General features: G+C 41.7%; 1 protein-coding gene across 1 annotated transcript; it reads right to left on the minus strand.

The window, feature by feature from the left end:
• Nucleotides 1-546: 546 nt before the first annotated feature.
• On the minus strand, nucleotides 547-20515 carry LOC110979857 (potassium channel subfamily K member 17-like). Its single transcript, XM_022235978.2, has 2 exons — nucleotides 19738-20515; nucleotides 547-2036 (listed from the first exon to the last, which is right to left on the minus strand). Exons 1-2 carry the CDS (start codon nucleotides 20261-20263, stop codon nucleotides 1534-1536), a joined length of 1029 nt encoding a protein of 342 aa, XP_022091670.2. The 5' UTR covers nucleotides 20264-20515; the 3' UTR covers nucleotides 547-1533.
• Nucleotides 20516-24726: the final 4211 nt, after the last annotated feature.

Here is a 24726-nt window from a genome sequence, read left to right on the forward strand (position 1 = left end):
TGAGGATGCCTCAAGGGCGCGCGGCCACCTGCCAACTCTCCGAATGAGGACATCGAGTCAAATGTACAAATCTCGGCGACTGCGAGAGAGACTGCGTCCGCTGAGACAAGTTCAAACTTGGCCTGCTGAGGGCGCCATGACTCCATGTTGGGTGGTACATGGAGCTTCACTGCTTCACTAATCATTTCTGTGAAATTTTTGTAAATACAGTGTAATGTTTTGGCATGTGCCTCGACACTTCAAGACCCGTCACTTGACTTTGCCTATGAACATTTACAGGTTACTTAAGTACTTTTTTTCGAACAGCGTCTTGAAAAATGATTATCCTTATCGCCGCACATTTGAGTTGAAAACGGGAGCTTTGAAAGCCTGAAAAACGCTGTCAGGTCAGTTTTGGTTTGGATAATCACTGGCGATTTCTTGCAGAAGGTTGCCAAGAAAATTTCCACGTCTATATAGGTAAGCCCCTCTATACGTAAATCGTGAGGAAGCGATCAAGCTTATGTGGGGAAACAATATTCCCTGAAATCAAACAATAGGCTCGACTTCCAAAACCACGTCCTTTATTTAGATTTGAAATTTTTCTGATTTATTTGGTACATATCTAAGAAAAAATGTCTGTCTAAATAGACGAAACACACCTCTGTGTGACTTTATGTTATCAATTTTCAAACAAAGCTCGAAAGGTGACCCCAATGTTAAAGATTTGGGGAAAACTTTCGAAATCTCAAATAGCAGCAATAAGGAGTGAGGCGTCGTGTTGTAAAAAAAAAAAACTGTTTTCATTTTCTAGAGAAGTTTTCTAGAGAACAGATCCGTTCATGATATATTGAAACTCGTGCATATTGCTGACGAATGGATACTATTTAATTTTGCCTTAACTTCCAAATCACTCATTTTCAAATCAACAAAGGCACTGTTTGGTGCCTGTCCCTGATGACAGTTTCATTACACACATTTCACGCCGTCTACTCATAGCTTTTTCATTGCAGCATTGCCTTAATTACAAGACTATGATCACGATCAAAAAACAAAAGCAGCAACAGATTAAAATGCAACATTTGTTAAAATGTGGGGAAATGATTACACTGGTGAAAAAAACTTCGAGATTTGGAAGAATTCAAAAGGTGAAAAGTTAGATCCATATTACCTACTACGAGTAAATTGGGATTAAATTCATAGCTGTCAATCTGTGACAGATACGTGACAGGTCAGTAAGTGGCGCTATTGACAAAACACGGATATTGCATTTGGAGGTACTGACGCCATAAAACTATACAAACAAAATAAATTACAAGAACTACAAAACGCTGAAATGTTTACTTACTCAAGTTTGACAATTTCAGACTAACCAGGTGGCTATGTCAAACTTTGCCTACACTAATTAGTAACTACGTGTACTTCAAACTGTCCTTAACACCTCAAACAGGTATAACTGTAATAATTAAAATGCCACAGTGTGGCTTAACAACCAAATTTTTTTTGGGGGGGGGGCTCTGCACCTTCGCCGATTCTTTTCATTTGCTTTTAGTTTCAAAATCCGGCTTTCTCGGCCACCTGATGGATCAGCGCCATGACTTTGGGTAGCAACAGGACGATACTCATGGCGACCAGAGAAAAACCGAACAGGAAAAAAAGCAGGAGGATGACGAATGACGGCACGTGATCGTAGTGGCTGACGGGAACAATATCCCCGAAGCCAATGGTCGTGAAGGTGATGAAGGTAAAGTAGAGGGCGTCCGGATAGTACCAGCCCTCGATCAGGGCTATCACCATGGCCGCCAGGAGAAAGTAGAGAACCAGGATGATTAGGACCAGAATGGCTGGAGCTTGGGGCTCGGCTGGGTCACTGTCGGTGTGTCTCTTGGGGGCTCCTCCTCCCCGGTTGCGCCACTTATCGACCAAGGAGGCCAAGCCTCGGGCTAGCAGTTTACCGATGTCGGCGTAGACCAGCAGGGTCAGTGGGATGCCTACGAGCGACAAGCAAACCACGAGGACCTTCCCGCCCGTGTTATTCGGTACAGAGTCGCCATTACCTAGGGGAGGCACATAAGTGACTTATGGTTAACTTGTCGGTTACAAGTAGACAAACGAGGACACGATTACGTCTAACTCAGGAGATTTGAACTACGGGCCACGGTTTTCCCTCCAATATATCCAACCTGTCCCCGTCCTGGACAAGTCACTTGTCACTTCAGTTTAAGTAATGAGGGCGCTCTTTTGAGATAAGAGTAGTAGAGAACTGACAGTTCTGGATCACACGCCCTTTTCTGCCGTTTTCAGCAAAAACCCCTGGGTAGTACATCGACTCAAAAAATCGGGGGAATCCCCTAAAAATCTGGAATTCCAGATTTCCCCCGGTACCTCATCGACCCAAAAAATCCGGCTCTAAAATACCAGGCGAATATTATACATTTTGAGCCAAAATCTCTTTTACCCATCACACGCAGTATTCCCTCCGGTCGTACTCGCTACGCTCGCTCACCTTTTGACCCCGGCTGGCTAAACAACTCGTGACTGGTACTGACTTACACAAACAAAAAGGGATTTCCCCTTGCGAACAAGTCTCGACTTGCCCGATCTGAACTCGTGACTGGCTTATACAAAATTGGATTAATTATTAAATATGACGCTGACGTCGAAATCCCGCCTGAATAAAAATGATAAAAAATTTAAAAAACCTAATTATAAATAGAACATGTCAACTCAAATGTATATCGTCTCAAATGACCACAAACGTCTAAATGCCGGCAACAAAAACCCAAAAATTACCTACGGTCCCTTTGACCCTGAAAACTTAGTCATTTTAAGACCCGCAAAGAATTCTTCTAAGATTCTCTATTCTCACGAGGGCCAACATAAACGATTGTTGATTAGGCTCGAAGACCCTTGTTACGGTATAAACCCGGTTTACAAATATGGTACTAAGGAACCTACTGACCAAAAACAAATTTGTTATCAACTGTCTCCCAATACTGAATCGCTGCTATTACGTATAAATGATTCAGTTTACAGACATTTTGAAAAATTAACAGATGAGGCCCTGGAAGACCTCCCCGTGATTACGCGTAACTCTTTTAAGGTGTCTCAAAAACTAGATGACATACCCGATCAAATTAATTACTTAGTTAAGCCGGCTTATACCGATAAAAGTAGGATGTACGTTAAGACAGCCTATGACGCCTCTTTGGTGGATAAATCGTTTAAAGAAATTGATCGCTCTCTTTTTGCTAATAAGAAATGCCAAGCGATCTCTTTGATCTCTCCTAAAGATATTTACTACGGCGCCCACGGTTCACTTTCTTGTGGAGCGAGTGTTAGGTATAGAGTTATATCAGCTATGCTAACGGTTGAAGAGAAACCTTACCTTTTGGACGCGTTTGATTAAAAGCGAGCAGAGCGAGCGAGTACGACCGAAGGGAGTTAAATAAAAGTTAGTGAAAGTCAATTTAACCTCGGTTATCCCGGGGTTAAATTTTTTTTTTTTTGCTTTAAATAAATAATCTCTTTATATAAAATGACTGATGCGGAACTTTGCCACTTGCTGAATCTAAAGGAAGTACACATAATTGGGGCAACGAGAAATGTACAACCGAGGCCACCTTGCGATCACCAAATACTTGAAACGGGTGAAAGATACACGTGTAAACATTGTGGTCAAATTTTTGGGTGGGTTTCTTCGTTTGACGCTGCAGAAGTGGGAGATCGGTATTACAAGCATCACGTTTGGAAAAAACCTAAGCCGCCAAAATCGAGAAAAACGTTGCAGAAGTATAATATCTGTTTTCAAAACGGTGAAGCGGGTGAAATAGAATATCGATTGAACCAAGTTTTAAATGGTAATATCTCTCGAGGTAAACCGTTGAAGGCTTTAATTGCAGTCTGTTATCAAGACGTCACTGGGGGAACCGAATCTAAAGTTAAAGAACTTTTTGGTGTCTCGGATAGGCACTGGGAAAACGCTATGGAGAAGTTTAAAAATAGTTTAATTTAAAAATGGAAACACATACGTTTTACTTGACTGAAAATCCTCAAACGTTTGAATTAAAAAACGAGATTAACAACATTAAAGGCGATAAAGTAGTCCGAGTCAAAAACATTCAGTTTGAAGCTGAATATTTATACGTGGCGCAAGACACCGACATTCAATGGGATACAAATTTGGACAGAAACGAAAAAAGAAGAAAAGAGACGGCTCTAAAACTTATTTTGACGGGAATGAAAGAACCTATATATGCTTTGCTAGCTCCAAGTTTGGCTCAACCGTTGCCCGAGTCGCAAAGAGGAAGCATCGTGGTGTCTACCGGGTACTACGGAATCGATTGGTTTGATTTTATTTTAAACGCCATCCCTGGAGTAAGTTTTAAGGTGCACTCGGAATCAAAAAGGGTGACCTTAACCATTACGGATCCCAATCTCAAATTGCGGCTCAATAGAGAGGTGGCTAACTTGCTAAACTTACCCGAAAACAAACTTTCGCCCAACGTTATTTATATAGGTGAGTATAACTCAACTCCTATGTTTATTCACTGCCAGCAATTGGAGCACTCTGTAAATTTTTATAACGGAAAGTCTTCTAACCTGCTCGGCGTTATCCCTTATGAATCAACGAATAAAACACCTAAAAAGCTATTATCTCGGAACATAGACGAACTCACCTTTTCTTTGAGAAACGAGCGAGATGAACTCTTAAACAACGTCGGTAAAATTTTGATTGAATTAGATATCTATTAATAAAATGGAGAAAGATATTGAGACGCATACATTTCACTTGACTAATAATCCACAGACATTTAAACTAAAAAACGAGATTAAAAACGAAAAAGGGAGCAAACGTATCTGCGCCAAAAACATTCAGCTAGAAAAAAAGTTTTTTAACATTATGAGAGAGACAGAGATTGAGTGGGGGGTAAAAGAATTATCTAACGAACCCGGTGATGATGGATCAATCAATCAAGCCTTGGTGCAAAAATATAGTGATCTATATATAGGTGAAAAATATGAAATTGAAAAACCAAGTTTACAATTAATAGATGTTTTTTTTGGATTTTATTTTGCGACTCAAAATTTTTTAAGAAACATACAAAAATACACTTTAAATTGGGAATATAATGTTATACGAATAAAAGTATATAAAGCACACATGTTATCTATAATAAGTGTAATAAAAGACAAATTTACTGATTTTTCTTCTTTTTATTTTGGTGCACATTATAAGCCTTTATATTTTAATCTATTATCTAATGATACTTTACGACAAGAAATGGGAAAAAAGTTAAACCTTCTTGACAGCGGTTCTTATGAAGACGAGCTTTTTGTAATACAAATGCTAGATGACTTTTTTTACCCAAGAATGATTACTGAAATAGATGTAAGTTTGATCATTTCTTTGTCTTTTCAAACGACACTAGCGGGCATTATACACGCCCTCAATCAAATTTTTGATAGATTAGACTATGCAAACCATCTAAAGGGCAGGCCACCACCGACAACTGAAGAGAAACAATTGTTCATTTGGGATACTACGTCTTCTACTGTACAATCTATTTTAAAAGGCCAAGCAAAACCCATATTTAACCAACTTTACACAAAGCAAGCGTTTGAGTCTATAAGTATCTCTGGATTGACTGGCAGCATCACCTTAGAACCCGGGTATTACGGAATCGACTGGTTTGATTTTATTTTAAACGCCATTCCAGGCGTGAGTTTTAAAGTATATGAAAAGTCAAAATCGGTGACTTTAGTCATTTTTGACCCTTATTTAAAACTAAAACTAAACACGCACGTGGGTCAATTGCTCGGCCTGCCTTCTGTTGAATTACAAAACTTTTTTATATACAAAGGTAAATATGACATCGATAGTATCAAATATCTGTTTATACACTGCGAGCAGCTCGATCCAAATTATAACTTTTATGACGGGAAGTCTTCAACTGTACTCAGCACCAGAGACACAGCTCTGTGCAATTTAGAGGTAAACCCAACCTGTAAAAGACTCGTAGATCGGAACATAGACGAACTCACCTTTTCTTTAAAAAACGACAAAGGTAGGTTGGTAAGCGGTGAAGGAGATGGAATTTTGCTCGAGGTGAATATCGTTTAAAAACTCTTAATTATAAGATGACGACTAACATATATCCTGATTTAAACTCGGTGGAAGCGAGCGAGAACGAGCGAGCTTCAACCGAACAAGCGGAGACAAAGATTTACAGACTCAAAAAGATCGAAGAAATTAAATCTCAAATCCAAAGAGAACGCGACGCGCGCGAAGCTAGTTACAAAAAGATCAAACGACTCTTAACCGCGCTCGGGTACGTAGAATATGGCGTGGAAGCACTAGGTGCCACATCGGCAGCCGTAGGCATTCCCGCTATTTTGGGAGTGATCACTGGTCCCGTCGGGCTCGTGATGGAAGGCGTCGCTATCGGTGCGTTTGGCGCTTATGCGGTTCTAAAGTACGCATCTCGTAGACTCACCCACAAAACTAAAAAACACGATCAAATTCGAATGTTGGCAGACGCTAAATTAAATACAATCGAAGAATACGTATCTCACGCGATTGAAGACGGCGACATATCCCAGGAAGAATTTGCCCTTATTTTATCTGAGCTGAAAAAATTTAACGAGATGAAAGAAAAGATTAGATCGCGTACATCTACAAAATTGGAATCGAGCAAAGCTCACAGCGAGCAAGAATTTGAACGTCGAGTCAACGAAAGAGCAGAAGCGCTAGCGGCGGTTTTAAAAAAAGATCTTATGAAAAAACTTGGCGAATAAGTTTTACAAAGTCGGTTGGGTATGAGCGTAGCGATCCACCCGCGTACCAAAACTTGACCCTTCCAACAGCGCCCGTAAAAGACTGGTAAAGATTATTTTTAAAATTCTTTTAAAATAAATGGGAACCAACTTTAGTCAGTTAAACGTTGTAGTCAACAAAGACAATTCTTTTATGGTAGACCTCCTTGACATGACAACACCTTATAAATTACCTAAAATTACATATGAAACTAAAGAGCTGATTGAACGCTGGAAAGAAGACCAGATGTCGTTTTATCAAAACCAATTAAATTTTGCAATCTATTGCGCGACGGCGGCTTGTGGAGTCGACTTTGGGAAAATCGTTGTCACGGATCCATATATATCCGCCTTGTACAACTTTCACATATATTACACGGTAAGAAGAATCTTTAAATCGTGTGATTTTTGTTTACCAACCGAGAAAATCTTTGATCTGGTTAATAATTATTACGATCATGGGAAGTTTTTAAAGGTTTGCAAAGACTTTGGAGTTGACCCAAACCATAACTTTAGGCAAACCGTTGACCCCCATACAAATGGCCTTGGCACTGCTTATTATTTTGACCGAGCTGGTACTGGTAGGTGGTTGCCCGTTCCAGGTGGTAACTTTGATCTAGACGCGCTTTATCCTATGGGTAAAAAGTATGGCCAATATAAAGTTGTAGAAGAGATAGCGGAAACCGTGGGTACAACTCTAGAAGATGCGCTGGGTTATAAGGTTAGCCTCGAGCCAGAAGATCACAAGGTAATGAGTTGGCATTATGCGCCAGTTAACTCTGGCAAAACGGTACAATATGTAGTAGGTTATATCGAACAAGACCCAAAAGTCGCTACTACAGGATGGTGGGGTTTTATACCTCGCAAAAGGACCCAGTTGACGGACGTGGGAATTAGAAAAGTGAATGAATCTATTCGAGCTTACGTCTACGCGTTACTCGGGGCACAGGCAAAGACCAAGACCAGCGTTTTAGCCGGCAGCACTGGATTAGACGCGCAACAACAATTTAAAGAAAATATACAAGCATTATTTAACGCAGCTCCTGACCTCGGAGAATCGATCAACCAATTTCAAGATTCGTTACAGAATGCTAAAACGCCGTTAGATTATGTAATAGCTCCGGGGTTATACCTGGTGCCCTCGGACATGGACTTACGCATCGGTGCGTTTGAGGGATATAACAACAAATTAAAAATCGCGACAGCAGACATGCAGACTGGATACGTACAAGGTCTAAACTTAAACCCGGTGGCTGAAGACAATTTTAACCCGCAGACTACCACCACAACATCCCCAACCCCAACCTCAACCCCGACCCCGACCCAGGCCGCAGCGACCAAGCCGCTCGACGCACACAACGAAGAAAAACTGTCCTTAACCATCGGAGCCGTTGCCGTGGGTGTCATCGGTTTTACGCTGTATAAAATTTTAACTTAAACGGTTTGATGTAAGGCATAAAAAAATTCACCTCAAATTTGGGGTGAATTTTTATCTTATTTTAAAATCTATTTTTACCCTTTTTGCACATACGTTAAAAGCAAAACACCCAAGCCTACAAACAAGGTCCATAAATGTTCTGCCACCCATCCAACCGCTTTACTCGCTACGTTAAAAATCCAACTCAAAATGCTACCGATGATCCCGGGCAAAGCTCCTAATGCGCTCAACCCGAGTTTCTTTAATACGTTGGCTAAATTTTGTAATTGACGTTTGATCCAATCGGTGACCCCGCCCTTGGAAGGAGGAGCAGGCGTTGGTTTAGGTGCGGGTTCAGGCGTTACGCTAGGAGTTCCAACAGCTCTGACGCTAGCCACGATACTACTAACGATGGTGCTCACAGCTAAACCAATAGCCGTTAAAATGCTCACGACCGTGACGCCTTGCTCTCTAAATAAAATATTAATTCGTTCGCGTAAAGTCAAATCTTTACCTAGAGCCGTTTGGATCGTTTCTTTTAACATTTTAAGTTGGTTTCTAAATCCCGAGGTTAAATTTTTTTGTTGGGTATTCAATGCTTCTAACTCATCTTTACATTCTCTAAGAAATTTAAGCTCTGATTCTTTTTGTTCTTGAGTGATATCTGGTTCTTTTAATGCATCTTCAGTTGTCTGAATATTTTCTTTTACACTCGCGATCTTAGCTTCTACAAGTTTTAATTGCCCTCTTATTGTTTGTAAGCTTTGGTCGAGTCCTCTAATCTCTCTGAGAGTAAATTCTGAATTTGTATCTTCTGGGTCTAAGTTATGAGACTGTCGTGCTATTTCTTGAAGTTGATCGAGTGCCTCATCTAATTTGTCTACAGATCCGTCTTCACTCGTGATCTTTTCCATATTTTCTGAAACAGCTTTTGCCTCTTCAATTAATTGAAATCCAGGGTCTTTGTAGCCTTTTAACCCTAAAGTGTGTCTAATAAAATTTCTACCAACTCCTTCTTGTTCTAAGCTAGACAACGCGAGAAACTTTCGCCCACTTTTATCTGCTGTTAATTTAGTCAGACGGATTTCTTTGCCGTTATAGGTTGCATAGAGTCTTTCTTCTGAATCGAGGCTAAATATATTTGTCTTTTCTAAGTCTATGGTCGATTCAAGTCCAGTAGTTTTTTTAATCTCGTTATAAAAACTATACACCTCCTTTTTAGTTTTATCGCTAAGCTTATCTTCATCTACCTTCTGTCTTAATTCTTTGAGACTAGACTCTGGTCCAACTACAGGAGGGTTTGGGGCGTTTTTTAATATACCATCATCAAAGGTACCGTCCCATTCTCGTTCATCTTGGTAGTCTTGCTCAAGTTCTTCTTGTTCACGTTCTTGGCCCATGTCGTCCGTTTCAAGTCTCCCTTCTTCCATTTAAAATAAGAAAACTTAACTCGGACTGCCCATAGGAAACGTTGAGGGTAAGATACCCTGCCCCACCAACCAACCTTGGGTAGCCAATGCGCCGCTGGACAAAGCGGTTAATTTTAATGCATCTTCGGCAGACAACTTATTGAAGTCCGGTGGTTTAATTTTAAATAGCTTACTCGACAGCATGGCGTATCCGAGTGAGATTCCTGAAACAACTGCGCCGTGGTAAACCGTATTGACGATTCCGTTTACGTCGATTGATTTAGCGTTACTCATATTTATATATAAAGAACTTTTAAATAAAGCGAGCAAAGCGAGCTACGACCAAAGGGAGTATTTATTCCATATCTAAATCCGGTTCTTGTTTGGGAATATTCGAGCTTTGCTTTGGTTGAACGCTAACTTGTCGTGAACTGGTCGACTTATTTTTCCAAATTAAGTAGAGAACCACAACACCAGCGATACCCAATCCACCGAGTATCAAGCTTCTGTTTTCAAAGGCCGTTTGGGTAAAGCTAGATTCTTCACTCGGTTCGCCCGCTAATTTCATCTTAACGAGTTGTTGCTTCATCTTCTTGTTATGTTCCGCCAACTTCTTACCTTGTTCTACGCGCTTCGGATTTTTAGCTCGCTCTGCTCGCTTAGTAACTGACTTAACTGCTTTCTGAATTTGGTTGCTCGAGTTCGCTTCGTTGTTGCTCGCTTCTGTTGGGTTCACTTCGTTTGTTGACATCCTCTTTTATAATAACAGAACTTTTGTTAAACTCCAGGTGTTTTGTTGTAATCAGCATTGTTGTAAGTGGAGAAAGATAAACTCCATACTTGTAACAGACCTCTGTAAGTAGTCTACCCATCGTTTGACTGATGATCGGGTCGTCGTTGAGATCCTTAGTCAGCGCTTCCTCTGATTTTAAGTTGACGTTGAATCCGAGTAGATCGATCGGGGTAGCTATTCCTAGTAGGCGAGAGTAGAGGTTCAAAATCGAGTGACCGAGAGTTTTGACAATTTCTTTGCCAAACTTAACTTCGTAGAGGTTAAACAGTTTTTCTTGTTCTTTTGGTGGTAGAGCTTCGATTTCTTTTATCGTGTATTCTTTCCCGAGATACTTCTTACTTTCGCCCGAGGCAGCTATCGCGCAAAGGCGGTCTTTTACGTTTGAGCTGATTGCTTCGCTTTTTGGTTCAGTGAATATGCTTTTTATGTCGTCCATTTTAATAATAAGTACTCTTTAAATTTGTTGTAGGTATGCTTTAGTCGTATGTATTCAACTGTATAATAAGTCAAGTTAGCTGCAATAACTAGCTGAATAACTAGCTGGACGTATTGTAGCATTGTTATCTATTTACTATAACTAAATTAAATTTTATTATAGCACAGCTGAATTAGCTATGCTCAAGCAAAGGGTAAGTAATTATCAACAAAGTAAAACAAATAAATAACTAGCTAAAACGTATTATAACATAGCTGAGTAACTAGCTAAAAAATATTGTAACTTGCGGGCGCTTCGGTATTTAACACCAACTTACTAAATCTCACGGTGCGTAGATGCCTTTTAATTTCCCCTCTCTTTTCGTCTGGTACAACGTCGTTTTCATCCAAACATTGATCAAACGAATTACGATCTTTACAGTGGAATATTGCGGTCCAGGCAGTATTCTCGCGAAAATCTTTTAAAACTGAATTGTACTTTTGCGTCAAAAGCCAGCAGCTGTGAAGGTAATGTCGACCGCTAAAAGCCATTTTCGACAACGCGCAAACTGAACCACTCTTAGACTTCTTACGATACTTGATGAATTGATCAGCTGCACAATCGTCGATAATAAACAATGTATTTATCCCGTCAAATACTCTCTGATAAAGTTCTATTGCCTCATTTAATTCTAGTCTTTCTCGATCCAGGTCACATAGGTAAACGTTTTCATCGGTGTACACCCACAGTCGTTCTAAATACGTTTTATTCTTAAAAAGCGTTGGACATATAATGACGATAGCTTCAAAGGTGAATCGGTATTCTGTCTCTAAAAGATTTAAGATCCAGTTAGTCTTCCCGCTGCCAGTTTTGCCCACGATCAAGGCGCAGTGGGGATTCTTAAACATTTCGTTCTCGCTTCGCTCATAACTCGCTCGCTCGTTCTCGCTTCGCTCGTAGTTCGCTCGTTCCACTCGCTCGTTCATTTTTAATAAACCAGACTTTTAAAATTTCCGTCCTCCACCGTTAGTTGAGAATCCATCACCAGGAATACGTACATCGTCAGCGGTCCTGCGGTTTCGGCCGTTCGTTCCATCTGTATAGATATGTCCCCGCCTCCACCGAGAGGTCTGCCCGATCCATGGGCGGAATTGTCGTCAGAACTTCGGAAGTCGAGCCAAAGCCCGTATTTATCTTTTAGGTAGTCTGCTAGGTCTACTCCCAACAAGGATAAGTCCGAGACGACTCCTCTAGCCAATTCTTTATCCGAGTCTCCGAAATATTTTGTAACTTCGTTCCAGTGTTGATATTCAAACAGACCCTGTGAGTACAATTGATTTGGTTTTCCTTCGACCGTGACGACCGTTTTAGTGATGTGCGGATTATAAAATTTTTGTGGGTTCTGGGTCGTCGGGTCTTTAAACAGGATCAAAATTCCTTTTAGACTTTTAATACTCTGGTCTATGCTTATATTCCATAGCGTATCACTCTTGTTTACCGCTTGCTTCTTCCACGAGTGAATACGGTCGAATAGATAATACATCGTCTTCTTATTTCTCAAGGTTTGGGCTAAGTCTCGGTTGGTGACTACCTCGTATTCCAGGGTCAGATCTGAAATTTGATATTCAGCCGCGGTATCTGACGAATTAACCACTTTGTCGTGCCTGTTAAAAGTTAGTTGATACGTTAGAGGCTCTTTAAACCACGAAGGATAGAATGGGGTATGGTCCGTCAACATAGGCGTGTCTAGTGGAATCGCGTACCTGTTTTTAAAAGCGTCAGCAATTGCTTTGTCCTTACCATCGTTTGCGGCGGCATTAGCATCGTCAGCCCCTAGACGTATCTTAGCTACGTTTTCTCTTTCCAAACCAAAATACGCCATATTTTTAGCCTGCGACGGGGGTAACCAATTGTCCTTGAAATTGTGAAATACGTCCGCGTCATAGTAACTTACGATTTTGTTTCCCTGGAGACTCACATTTATTTCTGACACCAGGTTTCTCGCCACGTTGTTATAGACCGTCCTGTTGTCGTCCGAGGCACCGTCGAGATTGAGTTTAAAAGCCAACTTTGCAGTACCGGGTACCATGACTTCGTCCATACCTAAAGAGGGGAATTTTACGTTTAACGTGTGACCCGCGTCTACGGTACTCGGGTTGTGCGTAATGGTGACTTCACGCCGCTCACCTTTGATCGCGCGAGGAACTTTAAGTCTGCGACTCGGGTTAAGCTTTTTGGTATACATCTTACTTTTATATAATACAATTCTTATTTTATAATTTTAAAAAGAAAAGAAAACACGACTAACGTTAAACCCGCTGCAAAAAACAGATCTTCATATTTTTCACCTTCTAACATATGGGCGATTTCGTCGATCTTTAGCTGAGTTTCTACCTGTTCGGTTTGAATCTCGATTAATTTATCTTTAATTTCGGTAACACTCGCTTCGCTCGTTGCTCCCTCTGGTCGCTTCGTTGCTCGCTTCGCTTCGCTTCGCTCGTACTCCATATTTAATTTAACCTTATTTTAAAAATGGCTAGTGCTTTAATGATGGTTGGAGGAGCGATAGTAAACGCCTTGGCCTTCGCGGGCTCAAATTTTTTATTTGACAGTTTATCAAAAGATAACAACGTCGACGAAGAACGAAAGCGTCACGACCGCGCGTTAGAGCAACTGGAGCGAGCAAAACAAGAGTGGGAACAAAAACGCACGCACCTGCTAGACTTTTTGAACGAACGAATGCTACAAGAACGCGCGAGTCAGCAAACATTTGTAAATGTGGACGAAGCGTTGCGGGAGTATTCAGAATTGACCGGTAAGAGTATTATCCCGTTACCGCCAGAGCCTAAGTTGTCCGATTTTTACGAGCCTTCCGAAGATCAAAAAATTCGCGAGTTTGTTTGGATTATAGGTGGAACTGCGATAGTCGGGTTGTTGGCTTACCGGTACTCGCTACGGTAACACTCGCTTTGTGTAACTTATTTTAAAATGGAGAGAGAATTTTCAAAATTGTTTTACAGCCCGCAAGGCTACTGGCGAGGAGAAAGTGCTGTCGATCGTCTACACGAAAAGACCGGTGCGGACAAATCAGTTATTAGGAAGTGGCTAAAAAAGCAGGCCGTTTGGCAAATATACTTACCCGCACCACATTACGTACCCAGACCTACAATGTTGCAATCAGAATCGGTCGAACCTAATTACGCGCATCAAATGGACGTTTTGTATTTACCCTGGGACCGAGTTAAAAGGAAAACGTTTAAGTACGCTTTGACCGTGGTAGACGTGGGTTCGCGGTATAAAGAGGCAGAACCGTTGACCAGTAAAACCGCCGAACAAGTGAGTGAGGCAATAAATAAAATTTTCAAGCGATCACCTCTGACCTGGCCCAAAGTCATAATGGTAGACTCGGGATCTGAATTCAAAGGCGAGTTTAAAAAGTTAATGACAAAAAATAAAGTACAAATTCAAGTGGGTGAACCTGGGGTACACAGATCTCAAGGAATTGTAGAAAGGTTTAACCGTACTTTAGCCGAAAGGTTATTTGGCCACCAATACGCTCAAGAAATGTTAAACGTGGGTGTGCGTAACGTGGAATGGGTGGAACGTTTGCCTCAGGTCGTGAAATCGTTAAACGAGGAAAAAACGCGGTTAATAGATGCCGTTCCTGCAGAAGCTATAAAATCAAAGCGAGTGAACCAAGAACCGAGTACACCTGTAAGAACTACCCAAAGAGAACTTCCTCCAGACGCAGTCGTCAGGTACCTCTATTACCCGGGTGAGCAAGAGGGCGGCACCGTCAGAAGGGCAACAGATCCGATATGGTCCGTGGACGTCTACCAAATTGAAAAGCGAACTAGTCAGTTTAAACGAGTGAAAGGAAAACGCGTCAAAACGGGCCCAACATTGTACTACCTTTTAAACGGCCCGAATAGGAGTTTCGTCAAAGAGGAACTTCAGGTAGTACCCGAGGACACCGAATTACCGGAGTAGCTCGCTCGCTTATGCCCGTAAGCCAACGTATCGATTCCGTTCGGCAATATGTAACGCTTTGTGTCCAACGGCGACAAACTAAGTTTATTTTGTGAAATAGTGAACACCCGATGTTTATCCGATCTAAATAGTTGTTGTTTATTGAAATGAGAAACCCTTTCAAATAGGCATCTTTTATACATCTCGTGGGTCAATCGTTTCTCGGTTACTACCTTGGAGACCCCTTTCGCCTTCTTTAAAGAAAAGTACTCGCTTCGCTCGTTGCTCGCTGGCGCTCGCTTTTGATCGGTAGTTAAGATTGAATACATTTTTGGCCTAATACAAACGGCTTCTAAAATTGTTTTACCACCAAACTCGTCTTTCATTTTGCCTATGACTTTTTTATTTTTGACGCTGTAAAGCGGATGACCCGGTGGATAATTACTAAAGTCAAACAAATGGCGCTTTTCGTTTAGGTAACCAGTTAAATCGTCGGAGCTTTGCTCGATTTGAACTAATAGAGAATCAGTGTCCGTATAAAGTAAATTTACTTTTTCACCAAAAGTTGATTTTAGTTCGTTGTAGTAGAAATCGTACATTAACGTTTTTGAGATATCGAGAATACTTACACCGCAATAGATTGGCTTATTTAATTTTGTTTTGGTTCGGTACATCTCCACAAACGAAAGAGAACAGTCCCCAAATGGCACCGTCGATTTGTAATTCGGTTTATACGTTAATTTTTTGTATTTGGCGGCGTCTTGTTCGTCCCTTAGGAGGTGGCCGTCAATTCGATGTCTTACATTTTCCATCGTCTTGCCAAATACCGAATTGTTCATCAATTTGAAAAAGTCTTTCTCAAAATCATTTTTTGCTTTCTTGCGCAATTTTGTGTTTTTATCGATGTAGCTTTTCATCCACGGTTTTTGACGAAAACGCAGTACCCGGTGAACTTCTTTGATCCACAACCCTAGTTTGAGATATTTTTGTAATGTACGATAGTGAACCACGTATTTTCGTTTGGTGTCCAAAGTAGCCACGAGTTTGTCTACCGAGGTCACTTGCTCGCCATTACCAATTAAATCCTGTTGGTAACTCGAAAACCATTCGTTCGGCACCGACATGTTTTCGGGTGCAAGTGGAAAGTCATTATGTTTGTCATGGTGACGTTCCGGGTAATCTAAAGAGATCTCAAACATGTAACCGTAGTCGTCAGTTAGCCGTAACTCTTGGATATAATAGTAATTAAATTTTTCTAAGTCTGTTTCCCAGGTAAATTCCCCTACGGGTAGATATTTGCTCATCGCCCAGCCATATAAATTATTTGCGTCTAGGTACATGATCTGTGACTCTGGCTTATCGGGGTCGTAATCGGGTAGTTCTGGACTATTAGCTTTCGCATATCGCTTTGCGCCCACACTCGAGATACCGCCTCTTTTTGCCCTTTCAAAGAACAAGTGCTTGTCGATGTCTGTCAATAGTTCCAATTGTATACCCGAATGCTTTAACAATGCATCCCACGACAGGCCTGGCGCAGTATAATAGTTGGCTGGGTCAAGGCCGTAGTTCTTCTTGCATACCTTCCGGAAGTTCTCAAATACACCCGCTAACAATAGCACGTCCGTTTCCACGTATAAGTCGTGGTAGTCGCCTAGGTTTTGACAGCCAAAGGCTTCCCATACTGTTTCCGCACGAGCGTATTCTTGCTCGGTTATCCCTCCCTGCTTCAGAGAACTATAGAAAGCGTCTACTGGTGGGAGTTTTGTTTCTTGAAATCGATCAAAGGAATCGATATACTCATAAGGATAAATTCCCTTTTCCAAAAGTAAACTCGTCCTCGCTGGAAACCTTTCACAAAGTAATTTAAAATCATCTGGTGAACAATTTTTAACCAACCGATCTAGCGAAGCCGCCATGAAATGAAATGAGTCTAAAAATCTGAGTTGGCCAAAAGAAAACGAAATGTAGTTCTCGGTATTTTTAGCGATCAACTTAATTGATTTCCCATAAAATTCGTGAGCACCCTGCATAATCAAGTGCGCATCGTATTTCTCCAAGTTGTGTAAGATAACCGGAATAGGTGTTTGGCCGGGCACTATTCTTAACTTGAGATTACAACTAGCGTGCGCTGGGCCTCGGTACTTCCCCGTCACGTGACAATGATCGCGAACTTTTCTAAAATTGTTGATGGGCTTTTCACAATCTAAACATTTCCACTCTTTGAACCCAGCTTCATTTTTATGACAGAAAGCAATTTTGTCAGCTTTTGTCTCAGGTGGTTTTGGAATATCACATTGACAGTGAGATTCATCCGCTTTTGCTCGATCTATCAACTTTTCGCAGATCCAGCATCTATTACATTTTTCGTAAATTTTTTGTAATTGATCGTCCCAAATCAACGGCTCTTTGTTTTTAAACGTTTCATTTATTTTCTCTGTTTCCTGAGAAAGTGATTCTACAAAATCTACAGCCGCGTCTTGGCCTCTATATGTTTTTCGGCTAGTGCAAACTCCATCGCATCTGACGACTGCGTATGAGTATCCGCAAGGCCTGTGAATCTGTGTTTTCACCGTGTTTGTGTCAGTCAGCGGTAATTTTTCTAAAACAGACTCAAAATCGGCGTAAATGACAAAAGGCGCGTCTTGCTTATTTTTATAATTTTTGAACTTGAGTATATTCTCGCCTTTGACTGGCATTTCGACTTTACATGTAGGAACGTTTAAGCCTTGACAATCTTCTTTGTGGCTGGCTAACTTTTCTTCAGTTAGGAAATGTGTCATGCACTTGAAACACCAGTATTTTTGACCGTCGTGTTTATTGATGTCACCCGTCAACCGAGAAAAGTTTTTAATCCAACAGTAGTGATTATCTTCATCTCGGGTAAAATAAAGTAAATTGATCGGTTCTCGCTGCGCTCGTAGTCCGCTCGCTTCACTCGCTCCTTCTTCTGGCCGCTTGCTTTTGTGCAGAATGTAAATACCGTCTTTTTTGGTATAACCAAACACATTGATCGCCAAGTTATTTTGCGATTCGATACGTGGAATTTGTGAAATCGGTGTTGGAAAGCTTATGTTTGTAAAATTTAAACCATCCGATTCTGACCGGTAAGTCGAAGGTCGCTCCTTATTTATTTTATATTTTGGATTTGTTTCTAGCTGACTTTTGACTCCGTCTGAATACAGCTTCAAAGCTGCTCTCAACGCCCATCGGATACATTCTTGATCTTTATTTTGGACGTTTATGATTGCTTTTTTGTCTAACAGTTCCTTAGGCAACGGAATGTAAGAAGAACCCACTGGATTATATTTAACCACGTTGATGTAAAAAGCGACAACTTTGTCAAAGATCCACCCCGAGCCTTTTTGTGTATGGGCCTCCACCTGTTCGATTTGTTCTTCGCGTTGCTTAGCGAGTGCATTTTTAACGCTTGGTTTACTCGTTACTACGTCTTGATCACTCTGAAAGGGAAAGGTGCCGTAGTCAATCGTTCCGTCAATTTTTTCCAATCTAAACTGCACTTTAAGATGTGTTTGTAATTTGTAACTCCCGATTTCTTTGAGTTCAACTAACGCTGTTTTCTCTATCAACTGCTTATAAAAATCAAAAAAATGTATTAAATCGTCTTCATAGAAGCGAGGAATCAACTCCCAATTACGAAAATTATCTTTAAAACGCCTTATACGTTTAATGTCTACTTCCTCCAGTTCTTTAGGTTGTGTATAAGCTTTAATCGCATCAATAAAGTCCTGTTTGACGTATCTGTCTTTGTTTGCATAAGGAATATTATATTTTTGTACCGTTTTCAACAGCTGCCGATATGACTGACGCGGGAGATATCTAAATTGTTTTTGATCCTCTCTGATAGCTTTTATTAGCTCTGATCGTGTATGATATTTGCGCCTAGGTGACGGTAATGGGATCTTATACCGTTTAATAAAATCTTCCAAAAACACCTTCTTAAATCGAATAAAGTTCGTTAATATAGGTCGATGTTGTTGATAGCTCATGTCTCTTTTTATATATAGATTTATAAAATTTTTATCATTTTTTCTGACGCCTTGACTCGACATGTTTTTATATATAGACCATTTACTTAAGGCGGTTGTAAACATAGCGTGTTTTGCTTTGAACAGAGCCAAGGTCACAAGTTCAGATCGGGCAAGTCTCGACTTGTTCGCAAGGGGAAATCCCTTTTTTTGTTTGTGTAAGTCAGTACCAGTCACGAGTTGTTTAGCCAGCCGGGGTCAAAAGGTGAGCGAGCGTAGCGAGCACGACCGGAGGGAGTACTGCGTGTGATGGGTAAAAGAGATTTTGGCTCAGAATGTATATATTCACCCGGTATTTTAGAGCCGGATTTTTTGGGTCGATGAGGTACCCAGGGAAATCTGGAATTCCAGATTTTTAGGGGATTCCCCCGATTTTTTGAGTCGATGTACTACCCAGGGGTTTTTGCTGAAAACGGCAGAAAAGGGCGTGTGATCCAGAACTGTCAGTTCTCTACTACTATAAGGCAGTTGATTGTGACAGTTATTAAAATTGGGTTCATGGTGCAACGGAAGATGAGTGCAGCAACAGTGCATCTGTGTAATACAAAGGACATATTTACGATACTCGGTAGCATATATAGAGGATACACGTACAGGATTTTACTCTTAGAAGCATTTGTTTATTACCAATCCCAGGCCAACTTTTATCTCCGAAGATCAGTGACTGTCGTGTTTGACAAGATAAATTGTCACCATAAATCGGTAAATCCCGAATTAAAACAGAGCGCTTGACTAAAGTCCTGTGCATCGCTTTGGTAAAGGAAACACTTAACTTATACTAAACTATACTAAAATATAAAGTTCTTCTCCTACACAATAGAGCATGTTTCTTATCTGTATCACACCAACCATAGATTAACTGCCTTTTCAAAATAAAGACCAGTCCTACTCACCGATAGTGGCCATCGTTGTTGCACAGAACAGAACACTCCGGCCAAACGACAGCTCGTTCTGAACCTTATGTCCAACTTTCGGGTCGAACCCAAAGCGCTTCTCCACGAACTCATTGAAGGCACCCCACAGCGCCGACCAGTTCCCCGTGGCATTGGTCCCTTTCTCGGTCAGCTTCTCGTGCTCCAGCGTCATCTCGATCTTCGTTTTCATCCACTCATACTCCGAGTACTCTACTTCCTCACTCACGTCCAAAGCAACGCCCAGCTTTCCCTCCAGGAGGTAAAAGAAACCGCCCCCGAAGAGGAGAAAGACCAGGTAGACGGTGACGAGGACCACGTGGGGGGCAGCGGCGCGGAGGCCCCGGGAGAGGCGGCCAGACGCCCGGTCACTGCTACGGCCAGAGTACTTGACCCTCCTGCTCGGCCCGTACTCGTCCGACGGACCGGTGTAAATATCCGCGTCATTCTCCAGTACAGAGTACGACAGAGCAGAATCGACAGTTTCGCCCCCACCACGATCCGCCATTCTTTTCTACTCTGTGAAATACTTGTCAGTGTTTCAAAATAAGCCCGCCAATACCGTTTGAAACAGTCCACGTAACACCTGAAGGACTTCAGGCTCAAATCGCCACCATGACGGGCATCAATAGTAACAATACGCTTTTACAGCACACGGTTACATAACACTGTTTAATTCCGGGGAAAATGTTTTATGCTCTTACATGCATGAGCGACGCGGTATAGTGGAAAGTGCTTTTATATTCCAGCGCACATTATTTATGCACAACACCGCCCATCAATTCTCCCAAAGGGACTGCCGTTGCATTGTTGTGAGGATTGGCCTCGCTGCGACGATCCACTATCGTGTTTTTTTCTCACAGTGTGCGAGAGACGGGATGCATAATTCACTAAGCCAAAGAATCTGAAATATAGCTCCTATAAATGGTCATAACTATGCAAGGAATATCAACCGTCAAGGTTATATAAGGACCCAAAGTACACACTACAAATGCTCAAATTTCTCGTTCTTTATATGTCGGCAATTTTCAGAGCGATCAGTGCGAATTTAAGTATAAGGTTTTAATTGTAATGTTAAAATAACCGCCAAGAATCCTCCAGATCTCATGCAATTTTTCATCGACTTTGTTTATTTATATAGCTATTTTGTATCTTAAATCTTCAGATATAAAAAATAAAAGACACACATGGGACTTGGAAGTAAAAAATTAAAAAAAAAACTGTTATCCAAAGAAGTCTATGACCAGACTCCGTGACAACAATATATAAAATAATAATAACTTAAAAAAAACAGAATGTGAGATGTAGATACAAAGCCAAAAATACGAAAACAGAAAACAAACCACCCCCAAAAAGTGAACAGAAAAAAAATTAATTAAGCAAGTCAACATCCAAAAGAAAAAGGGAAAAACAGCTGACAAAAACACAAAACAAATCGAAAAAATAAGAGAAATGAAACCATATAAACTGTTCGTGCAGTTCGCAACCCGCGGAATGCTAATGTTGCCTATTACTTGAGGTGACGTATCTTTTTCAAATAAACTGCGATAGTAAAAATAACATTCTTCGTATAGGCCTATATGCAAACTTCGGCCGCCCATACAAGTTGTAGGCAAAATAAGAGTCAACAGGGGTATTGTCGCCTGCGATATCAACAAGGGCGCCCTCTGTTCGAGACAACAAAAATAATAATCGAGAAAGGATGAATATCCCTAATGGCCCTGAAGGGACATCACCAATTGTCAATACTGACGCCGATATTTGTGACCAATTTTACGACCCGCTCTTCGGTCGCGAATGTTGACGCCAGTATTCACGACTTAGTTCACGACTCGCTTTCTGGTCGCAAAAATGTAGATCATTCCACGAGCGCGTCAATGCTTCATTTCCGCCTAGCTTGCAGGAAAAAACACTTCGCGGCAATATTTGCGACCAGCGATACAATGAGTCGTAAATTTAGTCGCAAAGATTAACGTCAATATTCGCGACCAGAGAGCGAGCCGTGAATTTTGGCCGTGAATATAATATTGACGTCAATATTGACGATAGGCGATGTTCCTCCAGGGCCACCATACCCTGCTCGACGCAAATCAGCAATATCACGCTGCGCTATCAAACGATTAATTTTCCAATTTTCAAAACAATTATTCACTTCCGTGAATTTGAAAGAAAAGGCTACTGATGGATAGATGGCGGAATTTTCGGCAAATCATTCGACAAGATTGATATCAGAGTTATGGCTACAGGCTCTTCGTTCTATGGCCCTCATCGCAACTTTCTTTTATCTCGATTTTTATCTTCAGCTTTGACGGAAGCTGCTTGTCCTAATCCGTCCCCCAGCCCTCCCCATCCACGAGTATAGGGCCGTTTTCCAATACTCAACTTCCTCTCCGCCATGGTCTTCTTTGCTGTTGTGAGTTGATCAGGCTCTCTTTGTCCGTGACGAAAAGCGCCCTCTTTTGACCCCAACTGAACAAGAAAAAGTTTGCAGTTCAGACCAATTGGTAAAATAATGGTCCGTGGTAAAATTGAACGCGTACAGCACTCATGATATTAGTGTTGTGTATAATGGTGGAGGCTTGTCAAATCAGGACTGTTTTCCGACATAGTCCAATTGCAACCATGCTAAACGTGAATGCCCTTTTTTCTTTACACTGCGCAACCGTAGAATTTTAAGCGCAAAAGGGCAAGCCTTGTCACTCAAATCTCACATTGCAGACCACGTGGGAACACTTTCACCGATCATTCTGTGAATAGTAGGCCATACAGTCTGTATCTCTTCTCTCCAAGTAGAGGGCCCAATCAAGTCCAGGCAAGCGCACCTCCATTTTCTGTCTTTCTGGTCCCGCCCCCCTGTAGCGGATCCCCTGGGTGGCCTGAGCCCAAATCGAAGTACTTTCTCAATACGCAAAACTCTCTCCTCAGACTGCCAGTACAAACTGATCAGAAGAAGTAAAAGGTACGACGTGGACCTATAGTGACCTGAACCCTGGTTAACAAGCAGAAATGGTCCAATTGCGGCATCGCTGTATGCATCACACGGGAGCAAGGATTGTCTTTCATCTGAAACAGTTTTTTGTTACTGGCGGCCCAATTACGAGGAATTAGGCTGTCGGGGGTGTTTACTGTGGGTGGCGAGTGTACGGACTTTACAGTCACCGTGTGCCTTGCCGCGTCCGCCGGGGCTCGTCCCCACCGTTTGCCGCTTGGCTGCCGCTGGGCCTGCGACTACTCAGTTGTCCGGGCCGATCAAAGTGGTCACCTCCAGGTGAATTGGTTTTTCAGATTCAATCAAAGCCAGCGGGCATTTGACCCACTTTAAAGTTGGGAGACCGCTGCTAGGCCCGATTACTGTGGGGCAAAGTTGGTGCTTAGTGTGAGCAAAATTTTTCTCTTCAAATGTTTGAAGACTAAAATGACAAATTTATCTTACCACTACAAAAAGGCCGTGACAACTTTTAATTCTCACAGAAAGTGTGTCAAATGGAATGGTTTTCAACCATATTTTCCCAAGGACTACATTTTTAAAGTCACCTTTCCAAAACTGTGAAAACTCGGTGGAAGTGTATCACGTCAGTACAGTGTCCTGGTGGTCGCAGGTTCCAAATCATTTCGAATCGCTGTCTTTCTTCGTGATCATTACATATACGCACCTAGCCATGCAGTTTCCCTTCATGGGTTATTTTTGACGAAGAAGAGCGTCAACTCGAGTCGAAGTTTGCAAAACATTTGCAGTAGAATTTATGCTTGTATAACAAGCTGTGTACAATCACAGCTCGAATATCGGAGGTTTTACAACTCCTTCAGGGCATAGCGAAAATATGGGTACCGGTACTTGGTTCCTAGTTATGTCAACAAAGCAGGGGTGAAAGTAAGACCAGTTGGACAATTGGAGGCATCACCTGTATAAATGATAAGCTTTGATGGGAAAACACGCTCCATTTTTCCATCCGACAAGCACCAGCTTCCGATCCGCCCCTCGAGGTCTTCGGAGAGCAGGGAAGTCTTTGTTTATATTTTGGTGCGGTGTTCGTGTTTTCTGTGGTTGTTTTTAGTGGGTGCTGCTATCACCTCGGGTTCGACCACAAACAGACCAGCGGCATCGGAACCGCCAAAAGCACGTGGTGGGCGGCGGTCGGCCGGGCGATGGTGCGATCCCGCTGCTTCCAATGACGCACGCGTCCCTGGTCTGCTAACAACTTTCACACTTTCACACCTCCATCACCAAGCGATTTGGCACGCTTCCAAACTCTGAGTCATGAATCAATGTAGCAAGTTCTATCAACGACAAATTGTCAACCAACGGTCGATTTTGACTACTAACCTATGCATAGCGCATGAAATATGTATCGGGCACCGGGCAAAATTGACCAGTGGTTTACATTTGTCACTGATTGCACTCGTTTCTAGCAAGGAATGTACATACGTTCCTTGAGCACAATAAAGCGATATCGGCAATGCATGGATGAGGATTCTTCTCAAATTTCTCCAACACCTCATGTTAAACCACCCAAAAGGCAAAAGAAAATCTGCTTCAGGAGGCATAGCAAGGTCGCATGAAGGTCACATCCGGGCTTTTGTTTCACTCACCGGGAAGTATCTTTAATTAGCCACGAAAAACTAGTGACGCATCTGTGACCCGTTTTCGTGTATGCAATCAAATCAAGAATTTCCCTCAGAAACGTTTAAGAGAAAAAAAATCTTGACAGTTTTTCTCCGAGGTGTAATCAACCATTTCCTGTCCGATCTTGGCCTCTGCCTGGGACACCCTCGGTTGTCAGCGCAGGGGTACATCAAGTGTATCTGTCACTCAGCGCGGCTAACCTTGGTATAATAAAACAACTTGGCGCCCAAGGGGATGGAGTTGGAATGTAAAGGTACAGCTGGGTTCATAACACCTCCAAATATGGCTATACAGGAATAAAATGATGTTTTATTCAATTGCAAATGACAAACGCAATGAGTCATGTT

Source organism: Acanthaster planci, linkage group LG13, assembly GCF_054643075.1.
Source record: "Acanthaster planci isolate LZ-2023a linkage group LG13, COTS_SCS, whole genome shotgun sequence".
NCBI classification, from domain to species: Eukaryota; Metazoa; Echinodermata; class Asteroidea; order Valvatida; family Acanthasteridae; genus Acanthaster; species Acanthaster planci.

What these genes read in the sequence shown, in the direction of transcription:
- LOC110979857 (XM_022235978.2), bottom strand. Translation starts at nt 20,263, where the DNA reads ATGGCGGATCGTGGTGGGGGCGAAACTGTCGATTCTGCTCTGTCGTAC. An exon ending in AACAACGATGGCCACTATCG is followed by an intron (nt 2,037 to 19,737) that starts GTGAGTAGGACT and finishes TGCCTCCCCTAG; the next exon opens with GTAATGGCGACTCTGTACCG.